The sequence below is a fragment of the Drosophila takahashii genome, chromosome 2R, assembly GCF_030179915.1.
Source record: "Drosophila takahashii strain IR98-3 E-12201 chromosome 2R, DtakHiC1v2, whole genome shotgun sequence".
In the NCBI taxonomy this organism is placed as follows: domain Eukaryota; kingdom Metazoa; phylum Arthropoda; class Insecta; order Diptera; family Drosophilidae; genus Drosophila; species Drosophila takahashii.
This window is the reverse complement of record NC_091679.1, coordinates 27,503,023-27,517,458: the sequence shown is the minus strand read 5'-3', so window position 1 is coordinate 27,517,458 and position 14,436 is coordinate 27,503,023. Positions and strand designations below refer to the sequence as shown.

Genomic DNA, 14,436 nt, shown 5'->3' with positions numbered 1-14,436 from the left:
GTCCCCCTCCTTTTTTTGGAGGCGGCGGCGGTGGTTTTGCCATTTAAATTTTGTGCAAACAGGTCGAAAACTGTAAAAGCGTAAAGATGACTTTGCAGGCGGCGTTGCGGTGCTTGTGGCGGGTTAAAAAGTTTCGCAAGTTTTGTGCAAAAGTTTCACCGGCGGCCGCTGGAAATTAATTTGCCAAAACTTGCGCAGCTGAGGAGAATCGAAGAGGAGAAATATGGAGCAATCGAGGAGCAGAGGGCGAAGGGGAGCCCAATGCAGCGATTTCTTAAAGCCGCTCGCCGACTTTATGCTTTCGGTTTCATTAAAAACTTTGCCAGGTTCCAAATTCGAATTAAATATTAAGCAGGCCTAAGCAGGCAAACAGAACTTACGATAGATGTCCAATTTCCAGCCATCCTCCATCCCGGACTCGGGTATCATGCTCTGCTCAGCCCGGCAGGACAGGAACTTGCCGCGATCGTCGATGGTGGGCGTGAATGTCAGCACCGAGGTGGTCATATTCCCATCCGGATTGGCCTGAATGTGTAGAGAGAGGAGAGAGAGGGTCAAACAGTTAACGGCTGAGCAGTTGGCCAAGACAAAGGAAAGGAATGAAAACGGAAAAGGGTTGGCACGTCCTTCTACGCAGATAGGGGGTGGCTTTTAATTGAGGCCCTCGCTACGTGACTGCCGTTCGAGCAACTTCAATTACCACAAAGCATGTGTACGGCTCCCTCAGCGGGGCGGGGAAATTGTACTCTGGGGCAGCCATTAACGAGGATGACAGGCATTTGAAATTTGCATGTTTATAAACATTTTGCCCAGGGTAGCAGTCGGATAATTCTGACATCTGGTAGTTGAAAACATTTTTACTAGATTTGTAAATGCAATTTGGATCGGTATTTGCATAAATAAGAAATTTAGTGTTAAACTATAGAAGACTGTGCCTTGGAAATGTCTTTTAGTAAGTTTCAATTTAAATATTAAATCATTAATAACAATTATAAAGGTGTCTAAAAGAATGCTGTGAATAATTTATTTGGACTTTCCTATACAAAATATATTGTTGCATACTTTTAGACACCTTTTTAAAAAATTTAATAGTCCCAGTGATTTTTGCCGGATTCTCCTTCTATTAAGAATTCCAATAAGGAATGCTTCTAACGTAATTGCAAAATAGTTATCTGCAAACAAACATCTACAGGACCCTCGCTCGTCGAGCTTCCATTCCACTTACAATCTCATGAGTATTCTTCATGGGGGTACTGCCCTTCCACCAGGTAATCGTCGGCGCTGGACGTGCTCCGATGACAACGCAGCTGAGCTGATAAGAATTCCCCGCCGACAGCGGTCGATTCTCCCCCTGCAGCTTCACAATCAAAGGGCGCACTGTTCGGAGCAGAGCGATAGAATTTAATTAGTTAGGCCCGGACTGAAATCGAGGATTCCCTGCCATCGGGGGTTGCCACTCACGGTTCATGTCGAGGACGACGCTGCTGATAATTGGCGTTGTCAAATTATTGTTCTCCGCCCGGCACGTTAGCTGCATGTGGAGATTCCGGCGCTCCAGTCGCTGCAGGGACAGCACATTGGCCACCCGTCGCTCGGACAGGGCCTGGCCCACACTCGAGTCCTTGTAGACGGTGTTGCCGTGCAGCCAGGTGACCCTGGGCTGGGGGCGACCTGTAAGAGGGGGAGGTTTACCCGGTAAGAAAAAGAATTATCGGAATTGCGGCGGCGAGATGGGGAACGTGTGTGTGCAACTGATATGTTTGCCGTACGGCTTAGACTTTGTTGTTGTCTCTGCGTTTAGCTGGCAGCGCTTTGGACCCGGTCTTCTGTTTGTTTATGTGCTCACAAGTGCAAGGAGTGGATGAGTGTCTTTCTCTGGTTGTATATCTATGGGGTGTATATATGGTATGGGGCTGCTGCGTGTGTGTACAAGTGCCTTTCGCTGTTTCATTTGTTGTCTTGTTTGGCTTTTAGCAATTTTCAAGTGCTCTCAATGCAATTTGTGTGGGCATTGTGTGTGCCCGAGCAGCTCGATTGTCTGCACGTTGGTTTTGCAGCTCCATCTCCATCTCCAGATCGAGTTCCCGTTCGAGTTCGGTGTTCGTGCAGTCGACAGCCGGGTGGAAATTAAATAAAATGTGAAAATCTTTCGCCTGCACTTTCACGCTCATCACTTTTAATTGTCAGACACAAGCAGCAGCGTCAACACTTTTGTGGGCACACACACGAGATGGGAGAAATGGGGCTCTAGGACTTACCGCCGATGGCCACGCACGTGATGTTTATCCCGGAGCCCTCGTTGTAGGGACCCAGGGTGTGATCCTTGATGGTGGCCCCCTTGCTGTCCAATATAATCACCGATTCGGGCGGAACTGCAAACGGAAAATAAATATCTTAAGTATTGCACTTTGATAATGGAAATCATAGTCGCTGCAGTTTCCGCACTGTCAAATGCCTGACAAATAACCACCTTTCGATACGCATTTCGGTTTCCAAAGCCTCTTTGGACTGTCAGCCGAGTACTTGGCCAGCAAGCTCCTTAAAAGCTTGACTGTCACGGCTTTAAAGAGCTGCTTATGCTGTTGCCACTTGGGAAAGTGAAAAAAGAATGAATGGAAAGAATCGCTCGAACAGGTGCAGTCAAAGTTCAGCGAAGAGTTTTAACCATTTTTTCTCCCCTATTTTCTTAGATTTTATCTACTCTGTTTTTTCCCCTTTTCATTGTTTTGACTACTCTTCCCTTTCAGGCGGGTTTCCTTATTATTTTTGGCCGTGCGGCTGTGGGCCAACTTGCCCAACTATTTTGAGCCGGACCCCCAAAACCCCGAACCCCATTATCATCGCTTTGCTGGCAAATTTGCTTGGCCTGATCAAGTCCTGGGAATTTCCTACCCCTTCTGTGCATTAGCAGCAGCGGCAAGTTGTCCAAACTGTCCACCCTGGACTGGGGCAACTTTTAATCTAATATCTTCTTTAAAGTTTTCCTCCTTTTTGCAATTTTCCAACCGACGTACAAAGTTCTAAATCCTGCCTTGGTTTTACGCTTCACATGTCACAGACAAACACTCGCACACACTCACACACACACACAGAAGCATGTTGAACATGCTCAAGAAGTTTGTAAAACACGGCCACGCCCCTTGCGCCCGTACAGCCCTTTCCGCTTCATCTAACAGCAGCGACGTCGGCAGCAACTATTTACCAACAACATTCGGCCAGGCCAAAGCTGCCAGCCATATATTTCAGCTAAACGCCTTTGGAAACGCATATAAATTTTAATGGTGAATTGCAAGCTGTGGTCGCCCCAATGCACAGGTATCCCCATTCCCCCGTAGAGGGGCTAAAAAAACAAGCCCGAAAATGCAACTGGAAATGAGGAAAGGCGCAAAATTAAATACTCTTCTGATTCCGGATAATTCAGACCTAGCGGGTGGTTACTTTTAATGATTTCATATTTTGTGAAATTAGTCTAATCAAAAAAGTTTTGACTAATGATTTTTCTCTTTAGAAAAAAATTATTCTCTAAAATGCATCGTTTGTAAAAACAGGCTGAAAACATGTAAGTAAAATATTACATTTTTGAAAACATAAGTAAAATAATAATTTTTGTTGCACTTAAGACACTTTTTTAATCGTATTTTCACTGTCTTTTATTTTTTATTCATTACCTCAAAGTTAGGTCTCGAAGATTTATTATTACCTACTTATTTATTGCATTTTATTTAACTATTAAAATAAGTATATCTTTGCCCTAATTCGTTTCACTTTTTAATATAAAATCGAACTTCGGAACACAGAAAATTCCACCATTTCCATTTTATACTCTTGCCGAATAAAAATCTGTAGCAATAAGTTACACACACATACACATACATACATATATATTCCTAAGCAGCTGTTTATACATACATACACTTACTTTAAGTTAGGTCACACTATTTGTACATATATACATCCCTGTTACTCCAAGTAACACTATACTTATCTCACTCACACACACTATGAACCCAACCCTTGTGAAATAGGCTAAGCGTGCAGAGTTCTGCTGAATAAAGATCACTTTTGCTGCGACCATCAAACAAGAAGCACACAAATCGGCTGTCTACAATTTCAGAAGTGGGATCACTGCGAAAATTTTTTTTTCGCATATCAAACTCTGCCTACAATAAAAACCAAAGCAAAAGTTAAAAGTACACTAGTGAAACTTGTTAATTAGTGAATAAAATCATGGAAATCATCGGTGCAGACGAGTATTCAGCAGCAGAACTTCGGGGCTGGCTAGAAAAGCTTGGGCTGCCAAAAAGTGGAAACAAGGCAACTCTCGCTGCTCGTTTAAATGGCGTGCCCCCCGAAGCCCGTGGAGTTTGCCCAGTACCGGATCCCAAGGATTTATCCGATGCTGAAGTTGGATCCGAGGAAAGGCCAAACACATCTACCGACAACGTAGCAGAACAAGATGGCGCCGGCACCTCATCGCTGGATGCCCACAACAACGCCGATGTCTCAAGTATCATGAACGTTCCAGAAGTTTCGCTGGAATTGGAATCTCTGAAGCGCCACTTGGAAATGATCCAATTGGAAAATGAGTTGCTCAAGTTGGAAGTTTCGCGCCGTCAGCCATCCATTAGAGTGACCACATCTTCGACAAGCAATTTGCCAGAACTCCAAAACAGCGTTGCCACACCAAATCCAAACAATGTTGCCCCATCGGATTCGGGAAATATTGTTGCAGAAGTTGCCAGATCAAACACAGCATTTTCTAACAACAATTCTTTGCTGACCATGGTCAAGGAAATGCTTCCAGTTTTTGACGGTGCTGCCAACGACAAGGTACCAGTTAGTACTTGGATCGCACAACTTAATGCAATTATCAAAATGTACAATCTGAGTGATGACGTGACTCGCATGCTGGTCATGTCAAAGATGAAAGATCGCGCACAAATTTGGTTGCACTCTTCTGATAATCTGCTCGCCCTACCAGTACCGGAACTCTTAACACAACTCGCAGAAGCCTTTCACTCAAAGGAGAGCAAGATAATGTCCCGCCGTAAGTTTCAGGAGCGAAAGTGGCAATACTCTGAAGACTTCGCCACTTATTTCAACAACAAAACACTTTTGGCTGCGCACATCCGGATTGACGACGAGGAGCTAATCGACAGTATTATCGAAGGAATACCGGATACCCTTCTACGACAACAGGCACACATGCATTGCTTCAATTCGTCTGCACAGCTGTTGCAGGCGTTCGCCAAAGTTTCTTTGCGAAAACCATCCTTCGCATCTGGACGCCCCAAAGTTTCACCCGGAAACCAACCCGGACCCGCTATAAGATGCTTCAACTGTAACTCCATTGGACACTTCGCGGCCGACTGCCGCAAACCTAAACGCGCATACGGAGCTTGCTACGGATGCGGAAGTCTGGAGCACCTTGTATCCCATTGCACCGAGAAGAAAAACATAACCAACAACGAATATGTGAGACCGTTTAAAATTTTCTTTAATTCAGAACCTTATCAATGTTTGTCTTTAGAATGCCTAATCGATTCTGGGAGCCCAATTAGTTTTACAAAGTTATCCTGCGTTGAAAATATTCTGAGAAGCAACAGCATTAAGTTTAGTGAAAACAATAATACGAATTACGTTGGCTTAAATCACAGCCCTTTAGATATATATGGAAAAGTATCCTGTTTTATTATTATAAATAAAGTGAAATTTAATTTTGATTTATTAATTGTGGCAAACAAATCGATGGCATATAGTACTGTTTTAGGAAGAGATTTTATGAATATTTGTAACTTTAAGATTGTTAGGGAAAATGATTGTCCAGATGATTGTGAAAATGATAGGTGTTTAAATGATCGATATATTGAAAAAGATTGCTCAAATGATAGTGGTTGTGAAAATGATAGTTCTAACGATAGTAGTCTTAAAAATGACTGCCTCGGTGATAGTGGTATTGAAAATGATCGCTCGAATATTGGTTGGACTACAAACGATTGTGTTATTAATAGCGGTATAGAAAATGATTGTTTAAATGAGAGTATTGATATTAGTGGTTATGACAAGGAAGTTAGGAACGATCGCGCAGTTAAATTTATTAAAAAGGTTCGGTTTATAAATAGAGATGATCACGATTACAATAACGATAGAATTAAAACGGATGGGAATACAGATAGTATTAAATTGGTAAAAATGTGTAGTCAAGATAATTTGAAGTTCCAAGATAAAGAGCAATGTAATGAAAGCAAACGAAAATTAGGTAATTCTTGCAAAACGATAGAGTTAAGTCCGAGTGCAAAATGTCAGCCCAGCGATAATTTTGAGTCAGAAATAATGTCAATTGAATATCCTGATCCAACCGATAGCAATCAGTTAAACATAAGCGATACGTGTGAATGTAATTTAAAGAACAAATTGATAGACACATTTGATAAGTTTTATACGAAACCAAAACGACCGGAGACACCTTTAGTTAAATGGGAAATGAAACTGAATTTTGACAATACTAAACCGTTCAATTACCCTCCAAGGCGTTTATCATACGCAGAGAAAAGTCAAGTCCAGAATTTGTTAGATGATTACATTCAAAACGGTATTATTCGAGTAAGCGAGTCCGAGTATGCGTCACCAATAGTCCTAGTTAAGAAAAAGTCTGGAGAGTTAAGAATGTGCGTAGATTACAGAACATTAAATAAGAACATGTTGAAAGATAATTACCCCACCCCCCTTATAGACGACCTTATTGATAAACTTTCCGAAAAAATTATTTTTACCAAGTTAGATCTTAAAAATGGGTTCTTCCACGTGCACATGCACGAAGATTCAATTAAATATACTGCTTTTACAACACCTATGGGTCAATATGAATGGCTTAGAATGCCGTTTGGCTTACGAAACGCCCCTGCAGTTTTTCAAAGGTTCGTGAATAAAATTTTTGCTGATTTAGTTAGAGACGACAAGGTACTTATTTATATGGACGATATTTTGATAGCAACGAAAGATAGTAAGAGTCACATAGAAATATTAACGGAGGTATTTAAGCGATTGGTAGATAACAAGTTAGAGCTTAGGTTAGACAAGTGCGAGTTTCTCCAAAGTGAAATAAAATATTTAGGATACATAATATCAGGAGAGGGTATTAAACCAGATTCAAAAGGCATGCAAGCTGTTAAAGATTTTCCTATTCCGACAAAAACGCATGAAGTTCAAAGTTTCCTTGGATTGTGCTCCTATTTCAGACGATTCGTTAAAGACTTCTCAACAAAAGCTAAGCCGTTATATGATCTTGTGAGAAAGGACAGAAAGTTCGAATTTGGTGCAAAAGAGTTAGAGTGTTTTGAGATGTTAAAAGTAAATCTTTTAGAATCCCCTATTTTGGCGTTGTATAACCCAACAGATCCGACAGAGCTACACTGTGATGCTAGCTCCCTAGGTTTTGGCTCAATTTTAATGCAGAAAAAGAAAGATAATAAGTTTCACCCAGTATTCTATTTTTCAAAACGCACGACAGATGTGGAGGCGAAATACCATAGCTTCGAACTAGAAACGCTCGCAGTAGTTTACGCGTTACAACGTTTTAGGATATATCTTCAGGGAATAGAATTCAAAATAGTTACAGATTGTAGTGCTTTTACTCTCGCGTTAAATAAAAAGGAACTATGCCCAAGAATAGCTCGATGGGCGCTTTTTCTTCAAGATTATGACTATACTTTAGAACATAGAGCCGGTAAGCGTATGCAACATGTCGATGCACTTAGTAGAAACACACACATACTAACGATTGATTCTAATTCGTTTGAGGAAAACTTAGTTATTTGTCAAAGTAGAGATGAAAAAATAAAAAGTATAGTAGAGCAACTTCAACAGACAGAACTTAAGGATTATGAAATGCGCAATGGAATAGTTTACAGGAAAAAGGATAGGGATTCTCTTTTATTTTATGTGCCAAACGAAATGGAGAGTCATGTTATGTTTAGTTATCATGATCAGTTAGGACACGTAGGAATAGATAAAATGGTAGAAGTTATTTCAAAAAGTTACTGGTTCCCCAAAGTTCGTGAAAAATGCAAGCAACACATTAATAATTGTTTAAAATGTATCGCCTATTCTGATAAGTCTGGAAAAGATGAAGGTTTTCTACATAATATCCCCAAAGTAAGCATTCCCTTTGATGTTATACACATAGACCACTATGGTCCGGTAGATAAGAGTAGAGCTAACAAACATGTTTTAGTAATTATAGACGCATTCACAAAGTTCGTAAGACTTTATCCGGCAAAAACCACAAAGTCAAGAGAAGCAATAGTAGCATTAAAGAATTATTTCAGGTCATATAGTAGGCCAAGATGTGTGATTTCAGACCGAGGGACATGCTTCACGTCCAAAGAATTTCATGACTTTTTAGAGGAAAACGATGTGAAACACATAAAGATAGCAACCGGATCCCCGCAGGCAAATGGGCAAGTCGAAAGGGTGAATAGAAGCATAGGTCCCATGATCGCTAAGTTGACCGAACCAGACAAAGGATTGTTTTGGGATACAGTTTTAGAAACAGTGGAACACGCACTTAATAATACGATGCAAAGGTCAATCAATCAACATCCAAGTCAAGTTTTGTTCGGAGTATCTCAGAAGGGAAAAGTTATAGATAGCTTAAAAGAGAAATTAGATGAGTTAAATAAAGATAGCGAAAGTAGAAACTTAGAAATAATAAGAGAGAAAGCCAGTAAGAGTATTGAAAAGTTACAAGAATATAATAAATTACGTACAGATCTTAAAAGAAAAAACCCTAATGAGTATGAGAAAGATGATTTAGTTATGATAAAAAATTTTGACTGTCATGTAGGCGTATCTAAAAAATTAATACCGAAATTTAAAGGCCCTTATAGAGTGACTAAAGTTTTGCGTAACGATAGATATGTCTTGGAGGATGTTGAAGGGTTCCAACAATCTAGGCTTCCTTATAAGGGAGTTTGGGCAGTAGCAAATATGCGGCCATGGATACAAAATGTAAATAGTTAAGAGATCAGGAGCTCTCCGGTCAGGATGGCCGAATTGTAGCAATAAGTTACACACACATACACATACATACATATATATTCCTAAGCAGCTGTTTATACATACATACACTTACTTTAAGTTAGGTCACACTATTTGTACATATATACATCCCTGTTACTCCAAGTAACACTATACTTATCTCACTCACACACACTATGAACCCAACCCTTGTGAAATAGGCTAAGCGTGCAGAGTTCTGCTGAATAAAGATCACTTTTGCTGCGACCATCAAACAAGAAGCACACAAATCGGCTGTCTACAAATCTGAAATCCATTTAAAAGGCAAGGAATTCAATTCAGAACTTGCTCCCTGCTCTCGGCACCCGCCTCTTGCCACCCGCTTCACATTTCCCATTGCTCCTTGGCCAGCTTTAACCAGCCACGTTTAAACTTCTCGCCAAGTTGGCACTTTAAAATCTGTTTGCCAAGTACAGAGCTTCAGAATGGGAAGGCAGTGGCTGAAAATAAGGGAAAAGTTGGCAACCCGAACATATAGTTGGCGTCTTATTCTGTAACTAATGTGTTTGTCCAAGAGCTGAGTGCCGTGGTTGGCCAGGCACTGAAAACCGAGGGAAACTGAGGAGAATGAAATCAGGACCGAGATTCAGGCAGGATATGTCGCTGCACAAATTAGCTGCTCAATTATGCTACCCCGCACACAGCGTGGGCAAACAGAAAGGGAGAAAGTAGAGCGGAGAAAGGAGACTGGCTCAATACTTACTTATGACAGTTAAATTCACTTTGGAGTTGCGGGTCGGACTCTTCTGGAAGTCGACGCGGCAGCGATACTCGCCCGTGTCGTCCTCCGTGGTTGACTTGATGGTCAGCGTGCCAGCACGTCCTTCCACGTGGAAGGAGAGTCGCTCCCGATAGGTCTCATCCGACCAGTGCGTTCCCTGGGCGAAGTTTGAGTCGCGTGTGTCCACACTGAAATGGGAAAAACAAGCGAAAATCAAGACGTGCACAGGGAAAAAATCGCATTTAATTTACAGTTAATAGCCTTAGAGATTTAAAAACTTTTAAAATGGCATCTAAAAGTATGCCATGGCTTTAATTTTGAGTTCGAAATTTCTTGCATACTTTTAGGTGTTCTTTAACGGTATTTTGATTTCGGAGGGAGTTTTGTTGTGTTTTTCTCCCAGTGCTGGAATGGAAAAATTAAAAGAATTTCTGTGTATCAAACCGGGCCAAAGGAAAACAAAAGTCGCCGTACTCCCATTACTTTCTCACGCCATGTTGAAAGTTGTTTTTTATTATCGCCAACAGCGTAATTGGGTTCTGCAATGAATTAATAATACACACCCGCCCACTCTCGTTGTAATTTATTGTTTTCGCTTGAAATTCCCGATTATTGATTATTCCATTCCGGCGATACTGGGCGTAACGAGCTCATTTTGGTGGTCAATCAATGGTCTTAAAGTGTACTGCCTCCCCTCCCCGACTGCGCGAGTTGGGTTTAAAAAGTTTCAAGCCAGTTTTCCGCGAAGCGAGGGTGGCTGCCTGATTTGGGTCAACATTTAGCCGAGTGGCGAAGTTAATTGGGTTTAAAGCTTTCCTCTCGGCATTCTTGGTCCGAGAGCTGGCAGCACATAGTTAATTATGCACGGTTCGGCGTAATATTCTATTTAAGCGTGCCTTCAAGTGGGCGAAAGCGTTTTTAACTGAGCTCCAAAGTAATCCTCGCCCAAGGGAACGAAGTTCGAAGTTCCAAGCCTGATTTGAGTGCTTTTGCCCACTGATATGCTACTACTTATGAATTTATCATTTAAATCCAAGGAGCCTAGGGCCTTCGACTTGGCAACTCAATTGGCATTCAAATTGAAGCCCAGCCAATGGCACCTAAATTAGATCGGCAGGCATCGTTTGTTTTCGGCTGAAAAGTAGATATTTTCTGCTGCACGAAAAAAATTTCCATAAATTCGGTTTGCGCATGAGTCGATCTTAACTGCATCTCCATATGTCTTCTGCTCGCCGTCATCCTGTGACAGCTTCTCCAATTGCTAGCCTGTGTTTTATTGCATTTCAATTTTGATTTGCTCGCAACATATGGCGCACTCGAACATTCGAACACTCGAAACGGGGCGTTCCGGATAATGAGGTTGAAAAACCTGACGCTGAAGCATCACATGTCAGCTGGGCAATAAAAACTCAATGGATTCCGGAATTGAGCTGTCGGTGTGCTGGGCGAAAATTTAATTTTCACCACTGGGCGTGGCCGCCCTTGCAGTGGCCATTCGAGCTGGACGAGATGGTCGAGCTGGTCGAGCGGTTTCTTTTTATGATTAATTTACTTGCTGAGTGGTTTTTAATTACAAACAAGAGTTAAGTTCGCCGGAGCCCTTTCTTCTGAGGGTCGTTATGCAACGCTAATTACTACTTTCGCTCGAGTCATTTGCAAGTCCTTGAAGTGCCCGAAGTTCAATTAGTTTTGGCCGCATGTCAATGGCCTGGCTTGGCAGGATGGCTGGATGGCTGGATAGCTGACTGCGTGGCTGCCTGGCAATCAGCTAATCACCAGAGCACTGGCACTCTGGCCAACTCACATGCGGCCAACTCGGATAAATCCAATTAAAGTTTCACGCCTTTGATGTACTCGTGTATATCTGCGAGATACAAGATACTGGAAGCCCACAGAGCAACCACTGCGACATAATGTTAGACATGAATAATTGAAAAACTTTCCCAACCGAATGTAACCTTGGAGCGAGCTGGGATTGTCGAGAAAGTTTGCCCGATTTTCGGCTGCTACTCGGGCGCAACTCCCACAGAGCCTCTCTAGTTATGCTAATTTCAAGTCTGCAGGCTGATGGACGGACAGTGGAGGCCAGGGGAAAAAATTGCCTAATTAGCCGCCATTAAATCAGAATGAAAACTCCCCACAAATACGGCAACTGACATGAGCAGGTCTCCGTTTTCCGCTTTTCCTGCACTCCCCCGCCCTCTTTTCCGATCCAATTTCCCGCCTCATCTGTCGGCCGTGTTTGTTTGTGCTGTTGTTGTTGTTGGCTGAGTGGCGAGCGGGTTGAGTGCGTCAAAAGTTGTCTGCGGTAATCAATTTTGTTTATTTATGGACCCGTGCGTGCCAACGTGTCTGTCTGAGTGTGTGTGGTTGAAATGTTTGCGGTCAGGTGGTTCAGGGGCTGCGGCCTGTGGTTCTGCATTTGACACGGGGGCTTAAAGATTTAAGAGCGCCTCTAAAAAAAATGTGTCACTCAAACCTGGTTGGCCGCCCACCAGCTGCATTCGGGTTTTTCGACTTGATTGAAAAGCGGTCGGCACTCTCACCTGTAAATGGGCGTCTTCAGGCCGACTTTGTACCAGATGACCAGCGCCACTCGATCCTCGTAGATGGGCGGGGTGACGTTGCAGGGCAGTCGGCCGTTCGTTCCCATTATGGACTCGGATAGCACGGGCGGACCTGGAAAAAAATGTGATCGATTAGAGTATGTCACAGGAAGAGGTACACTGAAAGAAGTGCAGTTGGAATGGTAAATTGTAATAAATGATTTTGTGTCCCTGAATCCCTAAATTAATTAAAGTTGATTTTAATATTGGGTCCTAAAAGTATGCAGTAGAAAAAGAACTTTGTCTTTTGCAATGAATCCTTCCGAGCCTTAAATATTTTATTGCATAGTTTTAGACAGCTTTATAAGAGTTTTCTAATCCATAATGTTTGATTGACCTTTTCAAAATGCCAAATATTTTTATACTCTCAGCTCATGAGTTTCCAAAATATAAAATAAAATATATAAAAATTAAATTCAAGAAAATATTTTTTCACGTACACAGCAGGAGCTGCAGGGAAGTGGTTGCAAAAAAAGCGGCTAACAAATGATGTATAATTAGCCGAGGGCATTAGCACTTTGTTATTGGGCCAGACCCCCCAAAAAGCCAAGTTGCGGGGAGCATGCTGCGATCTTTCGCTTGGCCCAACTAATAATGCTATAAATAAAAGGGAGAAGTCGGGCCCAAAAAGCAGGGTTGGGGTTCGGGGGCTTTCGAGATAAAAGTGACGTAATGGGCGCGACGTCTTCATCGCTGTCCTGCGCCTTTTCTTTCTTCGTCCTCTCACATTAAAGTGAAATTAGCGAGCAAATCCTTTTTTTATGCTAATTTCGCCCGGCTTTCAAGACGGGATTGTTCTTCCTCATTTCGCCGCCTTCCTTTATTTTGCCGCCTTTCTTTTTTCCTCTCTTTTTGCATGTTACTTTAGCAGCCATTTTTTGAGTTATGTCCTTTGGCTTGGCTTATTTTCCGAGTCCTTGCTCCTAACAATTTCCCTTTTGCTCGGCATTTATTTGTGTTATTTTTGGCCTGCACTTAAGATTCGTTTGCCTTTTCATTATTCGCAGTTGCTTTGTTCGCTCATATTTCGCCGCCTTTGTTTAAAGCCCAGAGAGGGAAAGAGAGGGAGCTAGAGATTACTGTTTGAAGTTGACATTAATTTCGGGGACTCTTCGCCAGCTCAAGCTTATTTCAGATCCGGCCTCCGACACAACCGGATTCCGCTCTCCGCTCTTCCGAATTTCAATCTGATTTTAATTTAAATTTTATAAGATTTGGCCAGAGCCTGTCTAATTTCTCTGTACCAAAAATTTCCAGAGAATTTTCCCGCTGAAAAGTTTGGCAGCCCTTTTTGTTGGTCCCTCGTCACGGAATTCCGCCGTTGTTTGTATCTCATTTAAATTCACTTGTTAGCTCATTTGCATTTCGTAGGCTCAGCATTTTGGCCCGGCCCAAACAAAGTTATTACAGTTTGTTCCCAAAACATTTCCCCATGCACTGACCGCTGGCCGCAAAAGATGATTTAATTGTGAACCCAACTCAGAATTCAGTCAACTGCAGGCGGCGCATATTGCTCATACGCCGCGTGTCCGCTGCGGAATTAGTTGCTAATCAGCTGGGGAAAAAGCCAAGCCGAGCGAGTCATGGCGGGTCGGCAGCGATAATGCAATGCATAATTTATAATGATTATAAATGGTTTTTCGCTGCCTGACTTTCGATTCTGCATGGCGAATGGGGTGGGGAGTGGGGATGAGGTCACCCCACACAGCGAGTCGTTTAAAATGTGATGTTGTCTAAGCCGGAAATCGCCGGGCTCCCCAGTTCTTTCCGCCAGAAATTGACATGGCCCGGGTCTGGCTGCCGCCATGTTTCGATTTTTCGCTCATTTCATATGCAAATATGTTCGATTTGCCATTACGGAGGGAGCGGCGAACAAGCCAATGCCGAAGAACGAGGGCAACCGCAATAATAACAATGCCAATGATGTTAACGATGATGCCGTCGCACACACACACACACACACACACACAACCGAGTCCTGAAAACCCTGCGAGGGCCGCTCTCAGAATTTACATTATCCTTGTGCCGAGC

At 42.4% G+C, this 14,436-nt stretch overlaps 2 protein-coding genes across 4 annotated transcripts in view; one reads left to right on the top strand and one right to left on the bottom strand.

Annotated features, from left to right (window-relative positions):
- side-VIII (sidestep VIII) overlaps positions 1-14,436 on the bottom strand; it is a 70,735-nt gene that overhangs the window by 15,977 nt on the left and 40,322 nt on the right. For all 3 annotated transcript variants that reach the window (XM_070213637.1, XM_070213638.1, XM_070213639.1), the window contains 6 exons: positions 12,346-12,478; positions 9,782-9,987; positions 2,259-2,372; positions 1,462-1,671; positions 1,226-1,377; positions 381-525 (listed from right to left, as the gene is read on the bottom strand). In XM_070213637.1, coding sequence (XP_070069738.1) covers positions 381-525; positions 1,226-1,377; positions 1,462-1,671; positions 2,259-2,372; positions 9,782-9,987; positions 12,346-12,478 — 960 coding nt within the window. The remainder of the gene's footprint in view (positions 1-380; positions 526-1,225; positions 1,378-1,461; positions 1,672-2,258; positions 2,373-9,781; positions 9,988-12,345; positions 12,479-14,436) is intronic.
- On the top strand, positions 4,958-5,677 carry LOC138912709 (uncharacterized). Its single transcript, XM_070213968.1, has 2 exons — positions 4,958-5,475; positions 5,531-5,677. Exons 1-2 carry the CDS (start codon positions 5,038-5,040, stop codon positions 5,537-5,539), a joined length of 447 nt encoding a protein of 148 aa, XP_070070069.1. The 5' UTR covers positions 4,958-5,037; the 3' UTR covers positions 5,540-5,677.

Excerpts from the sequence above, each read along its gene's own strand:
- LOC138912709 (XM_070213968.1), top strand. The coding sequence starts at position 5,038 with ATGTCCCGCCGTAAGTTTCAGGAGCGAAAGTGGCAATACTCTGAAGAC.